The sequence below is a fragment of the Fusarium oxysporum genome, chromosome 5 (assembly GCF_000149955.1).
Source record: "Fusarium oxysporum f. sp. lycopersici 4287 chromosome 5, whole genome shotgun sequence".
NCBI classification, from domain to species: Eukaryota; Fungi; Ascomycota; class Sordariomycetes; order Hypocreales; family Nectriaceae; genus Fusarium; species Fusarium oxysporum.
In genome coordinates, this window is record NC_030990.1 from 1 (window position 1) to 14,458 (window position 14,458).

General features: G+C 44.8%; 3 protein-coding genes across 3 annotated transcripts; 1 reads left to right on the forward strand and 2 right to left on the reverse strand.

Moving 5' to 3' along the window:
• Positions 1-4,655: 4,655 nt before the first annotated feature.
• Positions 4,656-6,367, forward strand: FOXG_15174 (uncharacterized protein; the record flags this gene model as incomplete). The annotated part of the gene is made up of 1 exon (XM_018395243.1): positions 4,656-6,367. One exon carries the CDS (start codon positions 4,656-4,658, stop codon positions 6,342-6,344), a length of 1,689 nt encoding a protein of 562 aa, XP_018255062.1. The 3' UTR covers positions 6,345-6,367.
• A 2,972-nt stretch (positions 6,368-9,339) lies between these two features.
• Positions 9,340-10,739, reverse strand: FOXG_21854 (aminocarboxymuconate-semialdehyde decarboxylase; the record flags this gene model as incomplete). Its single annotated transcript, XM_018402225.1, has 2 exons — positions 9,904-10,739; positions 9,340-9,850 (listed from the first exon to the last, which is right to left on the reverse strand). Exons 1-2 carry the CDS (start codon positions 10,617-10,619, stop codon positions 9,340-9,342), a joined length of 1,227 nt encoding a protein of 408 aa, XP_018255063.1. The 5' UTR covers positions 10,620-10,739.
• Positions 10,740-11,469: 730 nt separating this feature from the next.
• On the reverse strand, positions 11,470-14,407 carry FOXG_21855 (NAD-dependent aldehyde dehydrogenase; the record flags this gene model as incomplete). Its single annotated transcript, XM_018402226.1, has 8 exons — positions 13,869-14,407; positions 13,302-13,812; positions 12,697-13,248; positions 12,492-12,497; positions 12,184-12,236; positions 11,922-11,992; positions 11,743-11,859; positions 11,470-11,669 (listed from the first exon to the last, which is right to left on the reverse strand). The coding sequence occupies exons 1-8, from the start codon at positions 14,282-14,284 to the stop codon at positions 11,470-11,472; spliced, it is 1,926 nt and encodes a 641-aa protein (XP_018255064.1). The 5' UTR covers positions 14,285-14,407.
• Positions 14,408-14,458: the final 51 nt, after the last annotated feature.

Below are 14,458 nucleotides of genomic sequence, written 5' to 3' on the forward strand. Positions count from 1 at the left end.
TTTTTTATTAGGGAAAATATAAGGCAAAGATACTAGATAGTAACTAGTTAAAAATAGGAAACGTAATGTGTTTCTACTTATAATTCTTAAGTAAGGGCGGTCTATAACTCTATTGGCACAGTTGTGTCTAGCTCATAATTAAAGCATGGTCAAAAGCCTAGCCAGATCTTATGCACTGTACAAGAGGATTCTGAGAAACTCTCGGGCTATAAACAACTAACTTCAGCAGATTGCTTATTCGGGGCCACATACCGGCATGAGTCTTCAACACCTGACTGTGCAAACTGTGATCAGTCACAGCTTGTACAACGAGGGCTACGCGCTTTGAATAGCCCTGTTATACACTATGGTGCAATAGCTTCCGGCAACCAAATTATTGAGGACAGTATAACACGAGACAAGCTTTCCGATGAGTTAGATGTTATTTGTTTTGAAATGGAAGTCGCGGGGTTGATGAATGTTGGCCGATGACTTTCAGTTCGAGGCATTTGCGACTACTCGGATTCCCATAAGACGAAAAAATGGCAAAAATATACTGCAGCAACCGCCGTGGCATATGTGAGAGAGTTCTTGGGGGATTTCCCGTCTGCCACGGTTTCCAAAACATGGAGTCTACTCGGGACCCCTAGGCATAGCAGCTACAGGAGCTCTACAAAGACAGAAACTAAAAAGCCGGTCTTAAGGCTTTCTACACAAGCAATCATCCACGATACGACTAGGATTAAGGAAACAAAAGGCAGACTTCTACCAGATTGCTATTCCTAGGTTTTCCATACTAAATAATTTAAGACCTGGCGCCAAGGCCATGATCGCAGACTGCTCTAGATCAAGGGAGACCCTAGGAAAGGAAAGATGATGCTCCTTTATGGCATTATAGATCATCTTAATAAGCTAATACCAACCCCTATCTCTTATTAATTCTGCTAAGCCACAGAAAGTCACCAGAATATTACTACAGCTGTTCTTCGAGCTCTCATCTAGAGTCTTGCCTACTAATATTAGAGTCTAATATCCCATATTCAAGAGGAATTTAATATCATAGGCGAGAAAACATTCACGAAATTAAACCCCTAGAAAGTTTTATCAGGAATCTTTAGGCATATAATAATAGATAGCAAAAGTCAGGCCCTAGAGGGCACCATAATCATCATTAATACCCTTAACAAATACACCCACGAGAAAATAAAGTCTTCTTCGGCTTATCATAGAACACTGGCACATGCAGACGCTCAAGTCAGGTGGATTATTTCAAGCCGCAATTAGGTAGAATTTGAGGAGGCCTTTATACGCGATTCACTCACTTCACGTCAGGTCATTCTGTCTCATAAGTATAACAAGGAGACTAAGGACTATATTAAAGATGACATTTAGCAATTTATTTAATTTAAAGTAAATAAGCTAATAAAGTACCAGTCACTAAAAAAGCGGTTAATTATAGCACAGGTCTGCAATCTCTTTAATAAAAAGTCTGGCAATACCTTCCTCTGGGTAGCTCTTATCTTTAGAAAGTTAATAAATAGTAAGATTAATGGCTGGCTGATACCTGAGAAGTTGAATGAATTTCTATCTGGCTTATAGGATCTTTATAAGTGCATAATGCAAGACGTCGAAGACTCCGGTCATCCATCATAATGCAAAGACGTTTTGGCAGTTGCCGCGCTTGTTCATCGTCTAATATCACTGGCAGAACTATCATCCAGTTCCAGAATATATATGTATTGTAGTGGCTATGCTCTTTCGACAAGACGTGTAGTAAATGGAAGGCCATATCTATCATTTACCTGAATTGTGCGGTTACGAACCTCCTCCTTCTGTTTCTTATCTTTGCGAATACAATATGTAGCCCATGTCACTAAGATCGCAGAGACAACCCCACCTATAATCCCTCCAATTAGACGTCCATGCTTCTCCCAGACTGACTCGCCGGCTATTTCTCCTACAGAACTAATTGTTGATAACCTTTTAACTGGTAACAATTTCAAAACTTCAAGAGCCGGCCTTTTAACACTGGTAACAGTATGGGATTCAGTCTGATAAATAGCCCTAGTGCGATCTTCTCCTAGATTAGTTGGGAACGTATGCGTGCCTTATGAAATATTTTTACCTGGAGTCTTCTCAACTATTATGGCCCCATAAGCTTGTTTATAATATATGAAAAGCCCGATAAAGAATAATAATAACCTGGAATCCATTCTTGTTTTAAGTCGCATTGTATATTAGATCGGAAGGCGATATAATACTGCTGTCTTTAAATTGGGTTTGGAGCTTAATGTGTTTCTTCGAATGAGGTCTTGCTTTAAAAAGATAAAGCGAGAAAAGTGGAAATAGTTCAGGAATTAATACATACCTCATTTAGTATTATTATACACTGTTATGATGTTAACGCTGCAGTATTTCCGTAATATAACGGAAGTTTAGCCTTCTAGCTTAAATAATTGTTTTTGCCTTATGATCTGATCCTTATACCAGCAGTTAATTGGTTGCAATTTGGTCGGGTGACAGAACTCAGCCGTCCTGAGGATGCTTTGGCTTGGTTTGGTTTAATTTATAGCGCCCCTGGAACAGCGTGGCTTGGTGGCTTGGAATGGAATATCTCAGGGGGGCTTACGGCAACTAGAGAATAATAAAGCTCTATCCCCTAATATCTAGTAATGCAAGAAGTCTAACAGTTTGGCCTATGTGAGGCGGAATATGCCGTTAGACGTCAAAGCTGCACTTAAAGCAAGGCACTAACAGTCAAACTATAATTCAGCCGCATGGGCTCGATTCCTCTGCGCCACACTAGTGGCTGCGATCCAGAGGTTAGAAATCAATCAGCTGAGCATTCATAGGTTATTATCAGTGGGGCTGTCTCTAAAGCGGCGTTAAGCCGAAAATTGGATGTAACTATAGCCGGTTTAATCTGCTTACTACGTAGTAAAGTTGGCACCTAGCTATTTAGATAAGCCTAGTGGCGTGGTCATAAGGCAATACTGCATTAGTGGCTTTCAGCTACGAGCCAACTTGGCTCCAGGCCCCCTTCGATCATTCAGACTAGTGCTTGAGGTTTGCGCCACAATTGGGCTAGCATGTCATCAACCGGGATTGAAGTCCAGGAAAACATCCTTTGAAGCCGTACAGATACTCAGTGAAAATGAATAGATTATTTATACGATTATCAGTTTTACCTTTTAGATATACAGTATAGTCATTGGCTAACTTATCTGATCAACTCGCTTTTCCTATATGTTACTCTAAAGATCAAGGTAAAAACAAAACTACCGAAGGCAAGATAAAGGCAAACGACGTCCAAAATGGTCCTGCATTCTTAAATACAGGTACAGCACCACTAGAAGACGTTGTGGTCATGGTCGAAGATGGCCCAAAGACCAATGTCGAAGCAGGCCCTTCTTTTGCCTCAGTACTTGCTGGCATTGTGGTTATCGGAGCCGAGCTCTACCAGATAGTTATTAATAAATGGATGTAGTAAACTGATTTTGCACTTACCACCAGAGCAGATGTAAATGCAGTGACCGCTGCGCAATTTTGAAATTCCCAGATACGAGATGTAATAGGCGTTTTCCCAAGACACGACGAGCTTCCATCAATTTCGCAAACTGAGGCCAGAGAAATCATGGAACTCTCACATCTGCAACTAGTATAATCCACGGGCTTGGTATAAGAAGATGAACAGGCGTCTGTAGCTTTGCTTAGCTGGTAGCAGCTCTCAGCAATGGTTTGGCAGGTGTCTTGATCTAAGGTTCTTGTTGGTTCAGCAATGCTGGCGGTGGTGATATCCTTTGGGAGATAAGGACCGCAAGCATCCTGCCAATTCGCGATTTCTGTCTCAAAATCACTATCGAATGAATCGGACAATGCGCACTGTCTAAATTCTCCCTCGCACCTAAATCCCACTGGTCAATGCTAGTTCACGTCTGATAATAATGAGTAATAACATCTGTTCTTACCCTACATAGGCGTCTAGGACTTCCTGCGTGCAGAAGCAGTCAATTGATTCCTGCTTTCCCGTGACAAGATTACACTTTTTTAGAATGCCACCAAGACTGTCACAGCTTGGGAAACTCGTTATGTTCCCTACGCAGCTGCTTGGGCGCAGAGACATTGCAAAGGTCTCTGTAAGTGTGCTCATAAAAGCAGCAACAACGGCAAATAATTGCATATAAAGGAGCATTTCAATTACTCTGAGAATAACACTGGTGCTTCATCAAATGCCGTCTCCTGAACTACCTTATATGTCCATTGTCGGTTGGGGCCGTGAATTGAGGCTAAGCAACGGCTAGACAGACTGGAGGTTGGTGGGCCCTAAAATCTAAGCCATGGCTTGGCCACATGACACTATTGTGAGTAGGTCCAGGACTTCAACTAAAGTTAGGGTTGCATTGTGGCTTGGAAAGCTTGGACATAGGACGAACGGATTGAGAGCGGACTATTGAAGGCTGAGACCAGTCCTTGAGGCTAAACGGCCGCACGGTCCGGCAAGTTCCATAATCCAAGTAATCATTCGGCATATGTTCCATTTTTTGGATTCTGCCTAGCATTCAGCCCAACGATATTCGAATGACGAATTCTATAAGTCCCTTTAGCCTCCATTTGAAGTGCATTACTCTGACGAATGACCAGAAGTCCCATGCTTCCTTCACTTTGCACGCTCAATCATGGCTCAGGAATCCTTTGGATGGCTCTCTGAGGCCTTAAAGTGGCCCTCTCTTATAGTCTTTGGTTTATTTGATATTGCTCTCGCAATCACAATTATCATTCTGACCGCTAAATCATCTACTGAGCATGGATTTGTAACAATCCCCTCACGCAACACCACCTCGAGCAGCTCGCTGGCTCCTGTCCGTTTCAACGTCTCATTGGATCTTGGCATTCTTTGGACCGCACTGCCCAGTTTTGTCTTCGCTCTCTTTGCCGCCTACTGGGCCTGGATAGCCTGCGCTATTGCAGAACGTCAACCTTACGTTGAATTGCGCTCAAGAGGAGGTGCCGAAGCAAGGAAATCGATCTTGCTAGATTATCGCGTCACTCCAGTGGTTTTCCGCTGGTGGTCGGCATTTCGAAAATCCCACGGAACAGTTGGGGCGATGACATTGCTATCGGTGCTGTTGACCTATATTACAGCGCCCTTGGCTGCGCGTCTGTTGACGCCTCAAGTCGTTTCAGTATCGAAGACACTGCCAATTACATATGACACTGAGTTTAGTGACAGCAACATTAACTCAACTATTGATTGGCAGCCGATTTTGAATGTTGTCGCAGCTACGTTGCTCTATCGAGGCAAAAGTATTGCTTGGACAGACGACCAGTACGCCTTTCGCCCGTTCTCCAACCATTCGATCGTACCAGCATCAGCCGACATCGAGGCAGAAACCACTGCTTTTGCCGCTTATGTTAATTGCGTAGTAGTTAAGGATTACACTATCACCTCAAATGGAGATTCTAGCTCGAGTCAGGGTACTGTTATCGTATCTGGAGACGACAGAGGGTGTAGTTTTCGTCAGAAATTCGGAGTCGCAAGTACGCAAAAAACATACTTGAAGAGCACTTCAGTCATTGATTGCTCTGCTCAAGCGTACTACAGTCGTTTAGTCTTCACAGCTGGGGTGTATTCTTCTTCAGCCTCCAACCTACTCGACGATATCAGTGTCATCTCCTGTGCAACAGGATATCGCCAAGTCGACGGCAACTTGAAGGTTTCCACACTGGCTATGTCTCCAACCATTCAATTATTTGATGAGACAGGCCAGCCAGATACTAGCCGGCCAACTCTCTGGAGAATTTTTGAGCAAGGAATCCTTGGGCCAGTCACCTTCAATCCAAAAGCAAAATCATCCACTTCAGACATGGGTGATTTGATATTACAATATGCCCAAAAATTGCAACCTTCGAATCCATTAAGCCCGGAGGTATTGATTCGATCAATATCAACTATCTTTACTGCCACATACCTCAATGGCGTAGGATCTCACGGCTTTAGTTCGCTTTCGAACCCTGAAGCCAGCACGGGTAAAGCTTTTATCCCCACGACCCGCCTATTCGTCGTTCCGTGGGTGGCGTATGTCATTCTTATATTTTTACTTATCGCTCTCTGTTTCCTTATATGGGCGTTTTTCTACGTCTATAAAAGACCTAGCATCTTGACTGAGGAACCTGAAGGTCTTTTATCAGCCGCGGCAATTTTGAGCGAGAGTGACCTTCTTCGTATTATTTTGAGCATTCGCAAGGAGCCAGGTTTTGATGGCAATCTACGCGACAGAGGCAAAAAGCACTCTGAAGTGATGGACAGGAAGTGGACAGCGACGAAGGATGATGAACATGGTCAATGGGTTATATCACCGATTTAACTTGGGTTCGTGTGCTGTGGTGGCTCTTGGCAAGCAAAAACCAGAAACACACATGTGGCCTTCAAGATACTGAGCCAGATCTTGACGGAAGAACTGCTTCAATGTCACGCACTGTCAATAGATGTGTTTGATTTCTTTTCCGCTCGTGTATTCTGTTTGTTTTAGTACAATGTCCTTGCTTTTGCGTTGCTGGTTATTATGATACGCCGTATTCTCGATGGATCCTTATTAAGTTAGGTTAAAGGCCATTAGCTCAGAATGGCAACACAAAGCGGCAAATTGTGCTACTGTTCTAACGTATTTCACCGTCACCCCGTACACCCCCCCACCCCGCACACCTCAACACCATCGACGCGTCATCAATATCAGCCACTTTATTTACGTCTATAAAATTCAAATTAAATCCTTTTTTTTTCTGTTAACGGAAATGGATTCGCAACTATCAGATTATGAATATAGGATGAGATTGGCAGTAGAGGACCAAAAATTGATTGGATTGCGAGCTTCGGCGCGAAAACAGTCGATCAAGGTATCGACTTTAAGAGATCGTTGCGCCGGAGCCCAAGACATCACAACGGCACGTCAGAAAGACTTGTCGCTAACGGTCATACAGGAGGAAGACCTTGTGAACTATATTATCGAGAGAGAGCGTGCTTTTCAGCCGCTGACGAAGCAGAAAATACACGACTTTGCACAAGCTTTGGCAACGGTCAACGGGGACATCTCGTATCTCGGCAAGAACTGGGTCGATAGGTTCATATCACGCCATCAGACAATAGAAATGAAGCCATCGAGAGTCATAGATGCCGCGAGGAAGCGTTGCGTCACGAAGGAGACGCTTACGGAGTACTATGACGGTCTCAGCTATGTTATCGAGTCCAAAAACATCACACGGCAATATTCGTATAACGTCGACGAGACTGGGGTCCAACTTGGGGAAACCAACGGCGGGACTGTGGCCGGGACCGTCATGACATCTAGTTCAGAGCGTATAAAGTCAGACAATTCGACTTGGAGCTCGATATTGGAGTCTATATCAGCAGACGGACGGCGTCTTACCCCGACTGTCATTTTTACCGGCGAAAACCTCCAAGGACAGTGGTTTCCGGGCATTTTCCCTGATTGGAAATACACTACGAGTCCTACGGGTTGGTCCAACGCTGATATCTTCCTTAAATGGTTCATGGAGGTATTTATACCTAAGACTACGCCGTCAGACCCGTCCCAATGGAGACTTTTAGTCCTGGACCAGCATAAGTCACATATAACAGCAGAACTGATGAAAAAGGCTTGGTTGAACAAGATTTGGCTCTCTTGGTTACCCTCACATTCTTCACATATTACACAGCCGCTCGATGTTGCCGTATTTGGACCGTTAAAACGGTACTATCGCCAATTGACCCGATTTTGGGCGTCATACGAAGCGACCTCACCACATCAGCAACAACTATTCCTAAAAGCTTATGAAGAGGCTTCCCGGAAAGCCCTGACTCGGAGGAACATAATGAGTGGCTTTTTAGCCACTGGTCTCTTCCCAATCAATATACAGAAGGCGTTAAAGTCTTTGAAGCCCAAGGAGAAGAAACGCAAGTCATTTGAGGGGCCTATAACACCAAGGAAGCGGCAGGTAGTTGCCGAGACCGTGTGGGGAACGCCTCAAGGAAGTCATGATATTGAAAAACAGCTCCAAGAGGCTCAAAAGAACGGAAATCCCTCGATTCGCGACTTCAATTGTATCCTGAAGAAGGCGATGAAATCTATTGAGCAGAAGAACAGTCAAATACAGCGTCTAGAAGAGGAAAAGGCCGTACTAAAGGCGTCAGCGGCAGCAAAAGCTCCCACAGGTCGAGTCCCCGTTCAATTTGACCCAAACCAAGCTTTTCCTGAGATTGAACAGATCATCACAGCACGAGATCAAGCCGAGAAGAATATATTACATCAGGTCGAGGAAAACAGGCGCAAACCACGTAGAAAAAAGCCGCCAAAAACATTAACGGTTGAGAGAACGTTCTTTAATCAGTATTCAAAGTCTCAGAATAATTGAATAAATACTCGTAGCTGTGTAATTGATTGAAGTCATCTACAGATTCCGTTATAAGGTCATCACGGGTGTGCGGGGTGGGGGGGTGTACGGGGTGACGGTGAAATACGTTAATGTCAATGATGGGCTGCCTATGTGATATCACCGGGCTGTCGTCTATAGATTAGTAAAACAAAATATTCTGCGCCTTAACGGCTCCCTCATATAAGTTATATTATAGCCAGTAGACCTGTCACTCGAGCGGCCACCAATGCCAATTGAGCTATCGGTCGACGATGGGACTATCCCCGTAGCTTTAGTTGTTAGCAGTAGTCCAGGCCAAACTCTCGCGACACATTGCGTGTCGTAGTCCTATTTGAAATCTTTCTTAAACAGAGTAATCTGTAAATGGTCCTAGACAATAATATCGATCATATGTTCAATGTCGCACTCTTGAGGGACTTATTGTAATTACCCGATTTAATAAAAAAATGGGTATTGTGCAGAGTAGAAAGACTGTGAGCATAACTGCAAAACTCCTCCATCTGCTAATCGTATACAAAATATCACTTGCCATCATTAAAGGCCCTATCCAATTTCGTAAATATAAATCCAACAATTTAAAGAGCGAGGGATGGTTTATAATATCTTCTACAACTCAAATCTTTGAATATTTATTGAAGATATAGGCAATTACAGCCAGTCAGAGTTAGGGCAAAAGCATGCTATCCTGGGCAGGGCTAAATATAAATCTTTCTTAAATTATAAACAGGCTAATACTCCTGAATAGAGACCTTTTGCACTGCCAGTTAGCTGTCGATTGGTGTCTGTGCTGGACCTCACAGACTGTAGAAAGTCTACATCTATTAAGTACTTGCTAAGACGACTTTAATAACCATAAAGATATATCCTAAGATGATATAGAGATAATAACATGTAGTTAAACTATTATAGCATTAAAACCTTCTATATGAGTTAGTTAGCTATATTGCCCCAACTTCTCTTTAACACGTCTCTCAAGCTATCTTTATATGCATTCTGGAATCTTTCATCCAACTTCAGAAAGTCGATGGCATTTCCAGCTAGCATCATTGCACGTTGTTCCATTGACAGAAACTCAGAGAGTGTTCCGTTGGATGTCAACATCTTGCCTGCTTCAGGAACTTCGCCAAGGGGGAAAGGATAGTCGCTTCCCATGAGAATGCGATCCACTCTTATCTTCTTGCAGAGGTATGCAAGGAGATCTGGGTCATGGACCAGGCTGTCTATCCAGAGATTGTCGCCTGAGCTAAGGTGATCTGAAGGACTTCGGCCACCTGCTCTTGAAGCGACCAAGTCTGGCCTGCAATTGTATCCGTGTTCAATTCTTCCCATCAGAGTTGGGAATGCTCCTCCCGCGTGAGCAAAGCAAAAACGCAACCGTGGGTATCGCAGTAGGAGCCCGGAGGATGTCAAGGCCAGCATCGATAGGGCTGTCTCACAGGGCCTAGTAATCGATCAGTCATTCTCTTGATTAAATACACCCCCTCGGTTACATACATTCCAATCAGCCATGAAGACCAATATTGACCCCATCGATGTTCATTCTCTCTGAGCAGTGAGTATCCCAGTGGATGGACAAAAACTGGCATATCTAACTCTTGGCAGGCAGCCCAAAATGGGTCCAATCTAGAATCGTCAAGGTTCATTTCACCGATCGTAGTTCCAATTTCGACGCCCTTTAGTCCGAGGGTATATTTTGCTCTCTTCAGCTCTTCAACAGATGCTTGCACATCTTGCAGTGGAACCGTCGCAAGACCAACAAATCTGGTCGGGTATTCTGTGCACACCTGTGACAGGTGATCATTGAGTGCTCGGGCCAACTGGGCGACCATTTTGCCTGGCTTGTCGTAGAAGAACAGGACCGGAACTGTACTCAATACCTGGACATGGACGCCAGACCGGTCCATATCCCTTAAGCGTACTTCCGGGTCAAAACAATTGTCTTGGACGGTTCGGAAATGTTTGGAATCGACATAGATATCAACGGACTCTCCATCCACGATCGACGGCTTTAGTTCAATCCATGAGTCCGACCGTGTTCCATTTTGTTCAGAGTCAGACAGCTGTGGCAAAGTCCGTGGCATGACATGTGTATGTAGATCGATACGATAGAAGCTATTGTTAGTCATCCCAGCCGAGTGCCCGTCCCCAGCATCGATGCCCTTGAGGCACCCGTTGTACTGCTTTGTCATTGTCAACGAGTCAATTGCCATTGTAGAAAGATGTGGAAATGTGCTTGAAGTGGTAAGCAAGTCAGGTGCTCCACCCCGCTATCTCTTTCGATTTGGATATAAAGAGGTATTTGCGGTATATTATATGATTTCGGCAGGCTTTGACTTCTGCTTGCGTGGCTATGTACCGTGGAGCCCTGATAGCTCAGCATCCGACGGGCGGCCCGCGGATGCATGGGTGGAGATTGAACCATCATCTACATCCCGGCCGGTCCGCACTGGACACGTTGAGGCCTACTGCCACATAAACTTGGGTATGACCAATTCATCCTCGTGAGATTCATTAAGTAGATGGGCACCAGCAGAAGGTCCATAGCTGTCTTCTGTCTTCAGGTGGCTGTAGAGGTCTGGTAGGAAGGTTCATCAATGCCGAACTAATAGAGTTTGTCCTTATCCGATCAGCGCAGCTAAGCGGGCCGACGACCGAAGGCACACAGACATGCATATTGTATACTATAGAAAGTCTTTAATAGAATTAAAATGCCATTTTCTTTCGTATTTCATATCAATATATATAATAATAGAACTTAGTTACTTCCTGAGGTTTAAAATATAATAAGTTTAGTTCTGTAAACTATAGGGCTGTTAAGATACATGAGATGGCATAGACTAGTAATCCCAGTCTCTATATTTTACTGCTATGCATTACTGGCCATGGATCGAATTGTAATTTCATATTTATAGAACAGCTATATATATTAAAAATATCTCGGTTTAATTTTCAAGGCTATAAAAAATAATTTAATCACATCTGCCTAATATTGTGCTAATTGTAATACTGGGGATCCTCCACTTTGCCGCATTTTGGGCATGTTCTCCTCTTTTCGTCACGTCACCATCGCTCAATCGGATCTAAGAGCTGCTTGCCAAGATCTGAAACATAGAAAGACTCTTCGTGGATCAAAGTAGGCTCTGAGTGATTCCCCTTGGTACAATACCAACGCAAACAGTCCAAGCTGTCACTTGGCCTAACCATTTCCATAACGAGGCCAACAGTGTCTGCAATGCGTACTGGAGAGTGAGGGGTATTGGCTGGGTGAAGCAATGCGGTTAGTTGTTGAGGATCTCATAACGAATGAACTAAGCGGTATTCTCGCAGACGCACCATATACCAAGAACATCTCGCTTTCTCTGATAGTCACATGCCGAATCTGGTTGTACTCGATGAGCAGGAGCAGCATGCTTCCCTTGATCTCGTAGGACCACTCTTCCATGGAATTAACTTGAACCGAAGTCAGCAAATAAATAGCTCTTGTTTTCATCAGATCGTGGCCGAGTTCTCACCATGGAAGTCGTTTCGCGTATTTGGACCTCCTACGACCTGGAGAATGAAATCTTTACCGTCGTAGAGCGCACTGGTCGGCCCGCGTAATTTGCATGGCGGTTCATGGGCCGCCCAATTTCCAACAACTAGGGGATCTTAGGTAAGGAATGGTTCGATTTTCTGTTCAGAGGATTCGCGTTGATATCCACTGGTGCACAAAACGGAGCTTCATGCGCCGACCTGCCGAAGTATTCTGCTGCTGACAAGACATTTCATCTTCACCAGACCCTATATACATCAAACTGGTTAGTAGAAACCTGGTATGTCGCTACATTCTGTTTACATTGTGTAACTAAGCTAACTTGTACCTAAAAAGAAAACCTTATCCTGTGCAAATCCGAACTTCACAGAGACAGTGTAACACCAACTGGAGGAACAGGATTGTACAGTCCTGTCTCGGCCCTATTGGTGGATATTCTCTGGAGCTCCTTCTCTGCATCAATGGTCAAAGGATTTTCGGTATACCTCAGATACAAGATTCTAAGCAATATATTCTTACTTCCTTCTAAGAATATCTTGCATTGACATACAGGGCACTAGTAATCTGGTATTGTTCTGTCGTTGTCAACGACTTTAAATATGGTGAGCGATCCATCTTCAATGCTGAAACTGACACGAAGTTTAGTCTACTTTTATGGACTGCTCCTATCACCGGCTATAGCCTATTACCTTTGCGCTCTCTAAATGGAACCTTCATTGGGAAGGGCGCTACACTGGTAGATGAAGAGTCCTCACGACAGTAAAGACTTCTCGACTGTAGTTTCCTCCTTCTCGCCCCGTGCCAGAGTTTTTCATCCCGCCGAAAGGTGTACTGAGCTCCCTGACCAACCAACAATTGACCCAAACAAGCCCCGCGTCAAGTTGCTCACCCACGCGTCTCATCCGTGCACCGTCCTTGGTCAAAAGAATGGCAGCAAGCCCATACGCGCTATCATTCGCGAGCTGGACACACTCTTCTTCGGTTTCGAACCTGGCGATTGTAACGACGGGGCCGAATATTTCCTCTTGCATGATTCGCGAGGATGTACTGACGTCGGTCAAGACTACTGGCTCTATCCAGTAGCCGTTGCTGGGCCCGAGTGGCGGCACAGAGCCCGTGATGAAAGTCGCATTCTCCTCTTTCGCTAGTGCAAGATACGATACTATCTTGTGATAATGTTGTAACGAGGCTACAGCTCCAGTACGATCGCCACATCTGTAATTTTCCTCGACGTATGCTTTGAGTGAAGCGACAAATGCATCGTAGATACGGGATTGGACGTAGATGCGAGAACCGCATAAGCAGATCTAATGAGATTAATGATGAAACTCCCAGGCAGATATACGTTGGCAGGTCTTACCTCTCCTTGATTTTCGAATGCTGCTGTAGCAGCTGTTTGCACGGCCTTATCGAGATCCACATCGTCGAAGACCAAGGTTGGGTTCTTGCCACCTAACTCGAGGGAGATGTGCTTGTAGATTTGGTCCGCCGTATCTCTGCGGATCTTGATCCCTGTTGCTGTGCTTCCAGTGAAAGAGACGCCCTTGACGAGCGGGCTCTGTACAAGTCGAGAGCCTGTAGTAGCACCGTCACCGAAGACTATGTTGATAACACCAGGTGGAATCTCTGCCAGCCGAAATATCTTGCAGAGCAAGAATGCAGACATGGAGGTGAACTCTGAAGGCTTCGCGACTGCTGTGCATCCAAAGGCAAGACACGGCGCAATCTTCCAGGTCAGCAAGTACAAGGGCATGTTCCACGGAGAGATGAGCGCAAACACGCCAGTCGGTGAGCGATGCTCGTAGGTGAGCGCCACTCCATCAATCATCCTTACGGCATTCTCTTGGTGCAAAATAAAAGTCGCAAAATACCTAAGCAATGGCTAGGTCAGCGAGATTCCTTTGTCCAGAGTTCCGTGGGTATTCACCTGAAGTTTGTCGCAGCCCGATCTACTTCGACTCTCGCTCTGGCCACAGTTTTGCCCTGATCTATGCTTTCCCAAACTGCGAGCAGTTCTTTATTTTCTTCTATCAAGAACGCCACACGCTGGAGCAGGCTGGACCTGAAGGCTGCCGTCGTTCTAGACCATTTTTTGAACGCATCAGTAGCAGCCTGCAGCGCGTGGTCAACCTGAGCAGCGCTACTGATTGGGACCCTAGCAAAAGATTTGCCTGTCTTGGGATTTATGGAATCAACGTAATTTGCTGTCAAAGAGGTATCGAATCCATTGGAGACATAGTTCTGTAGAGAAAGTTGCGCTGACACATTGTCCGAAGAGATGAAGCGGTCAATAGACTCCAAGGTCTGGAATCGCCAAGCAGCTTCGATGGGAGAGTCTGGCATTTGTGCTGAGGTTGGTCCTATGCTTGCTTTGCTTATTAGTCGGTTAATTATGGGCAAAAAGGCGTCGCAGTGTATTTAATCTCATTTCGAAAGGCATCACGTTCGATATCGTATGCCCAGATGGAGACACTGCAGTTCCCGGAAAAGGCACCGACTCGGAACCACTCACGGTCG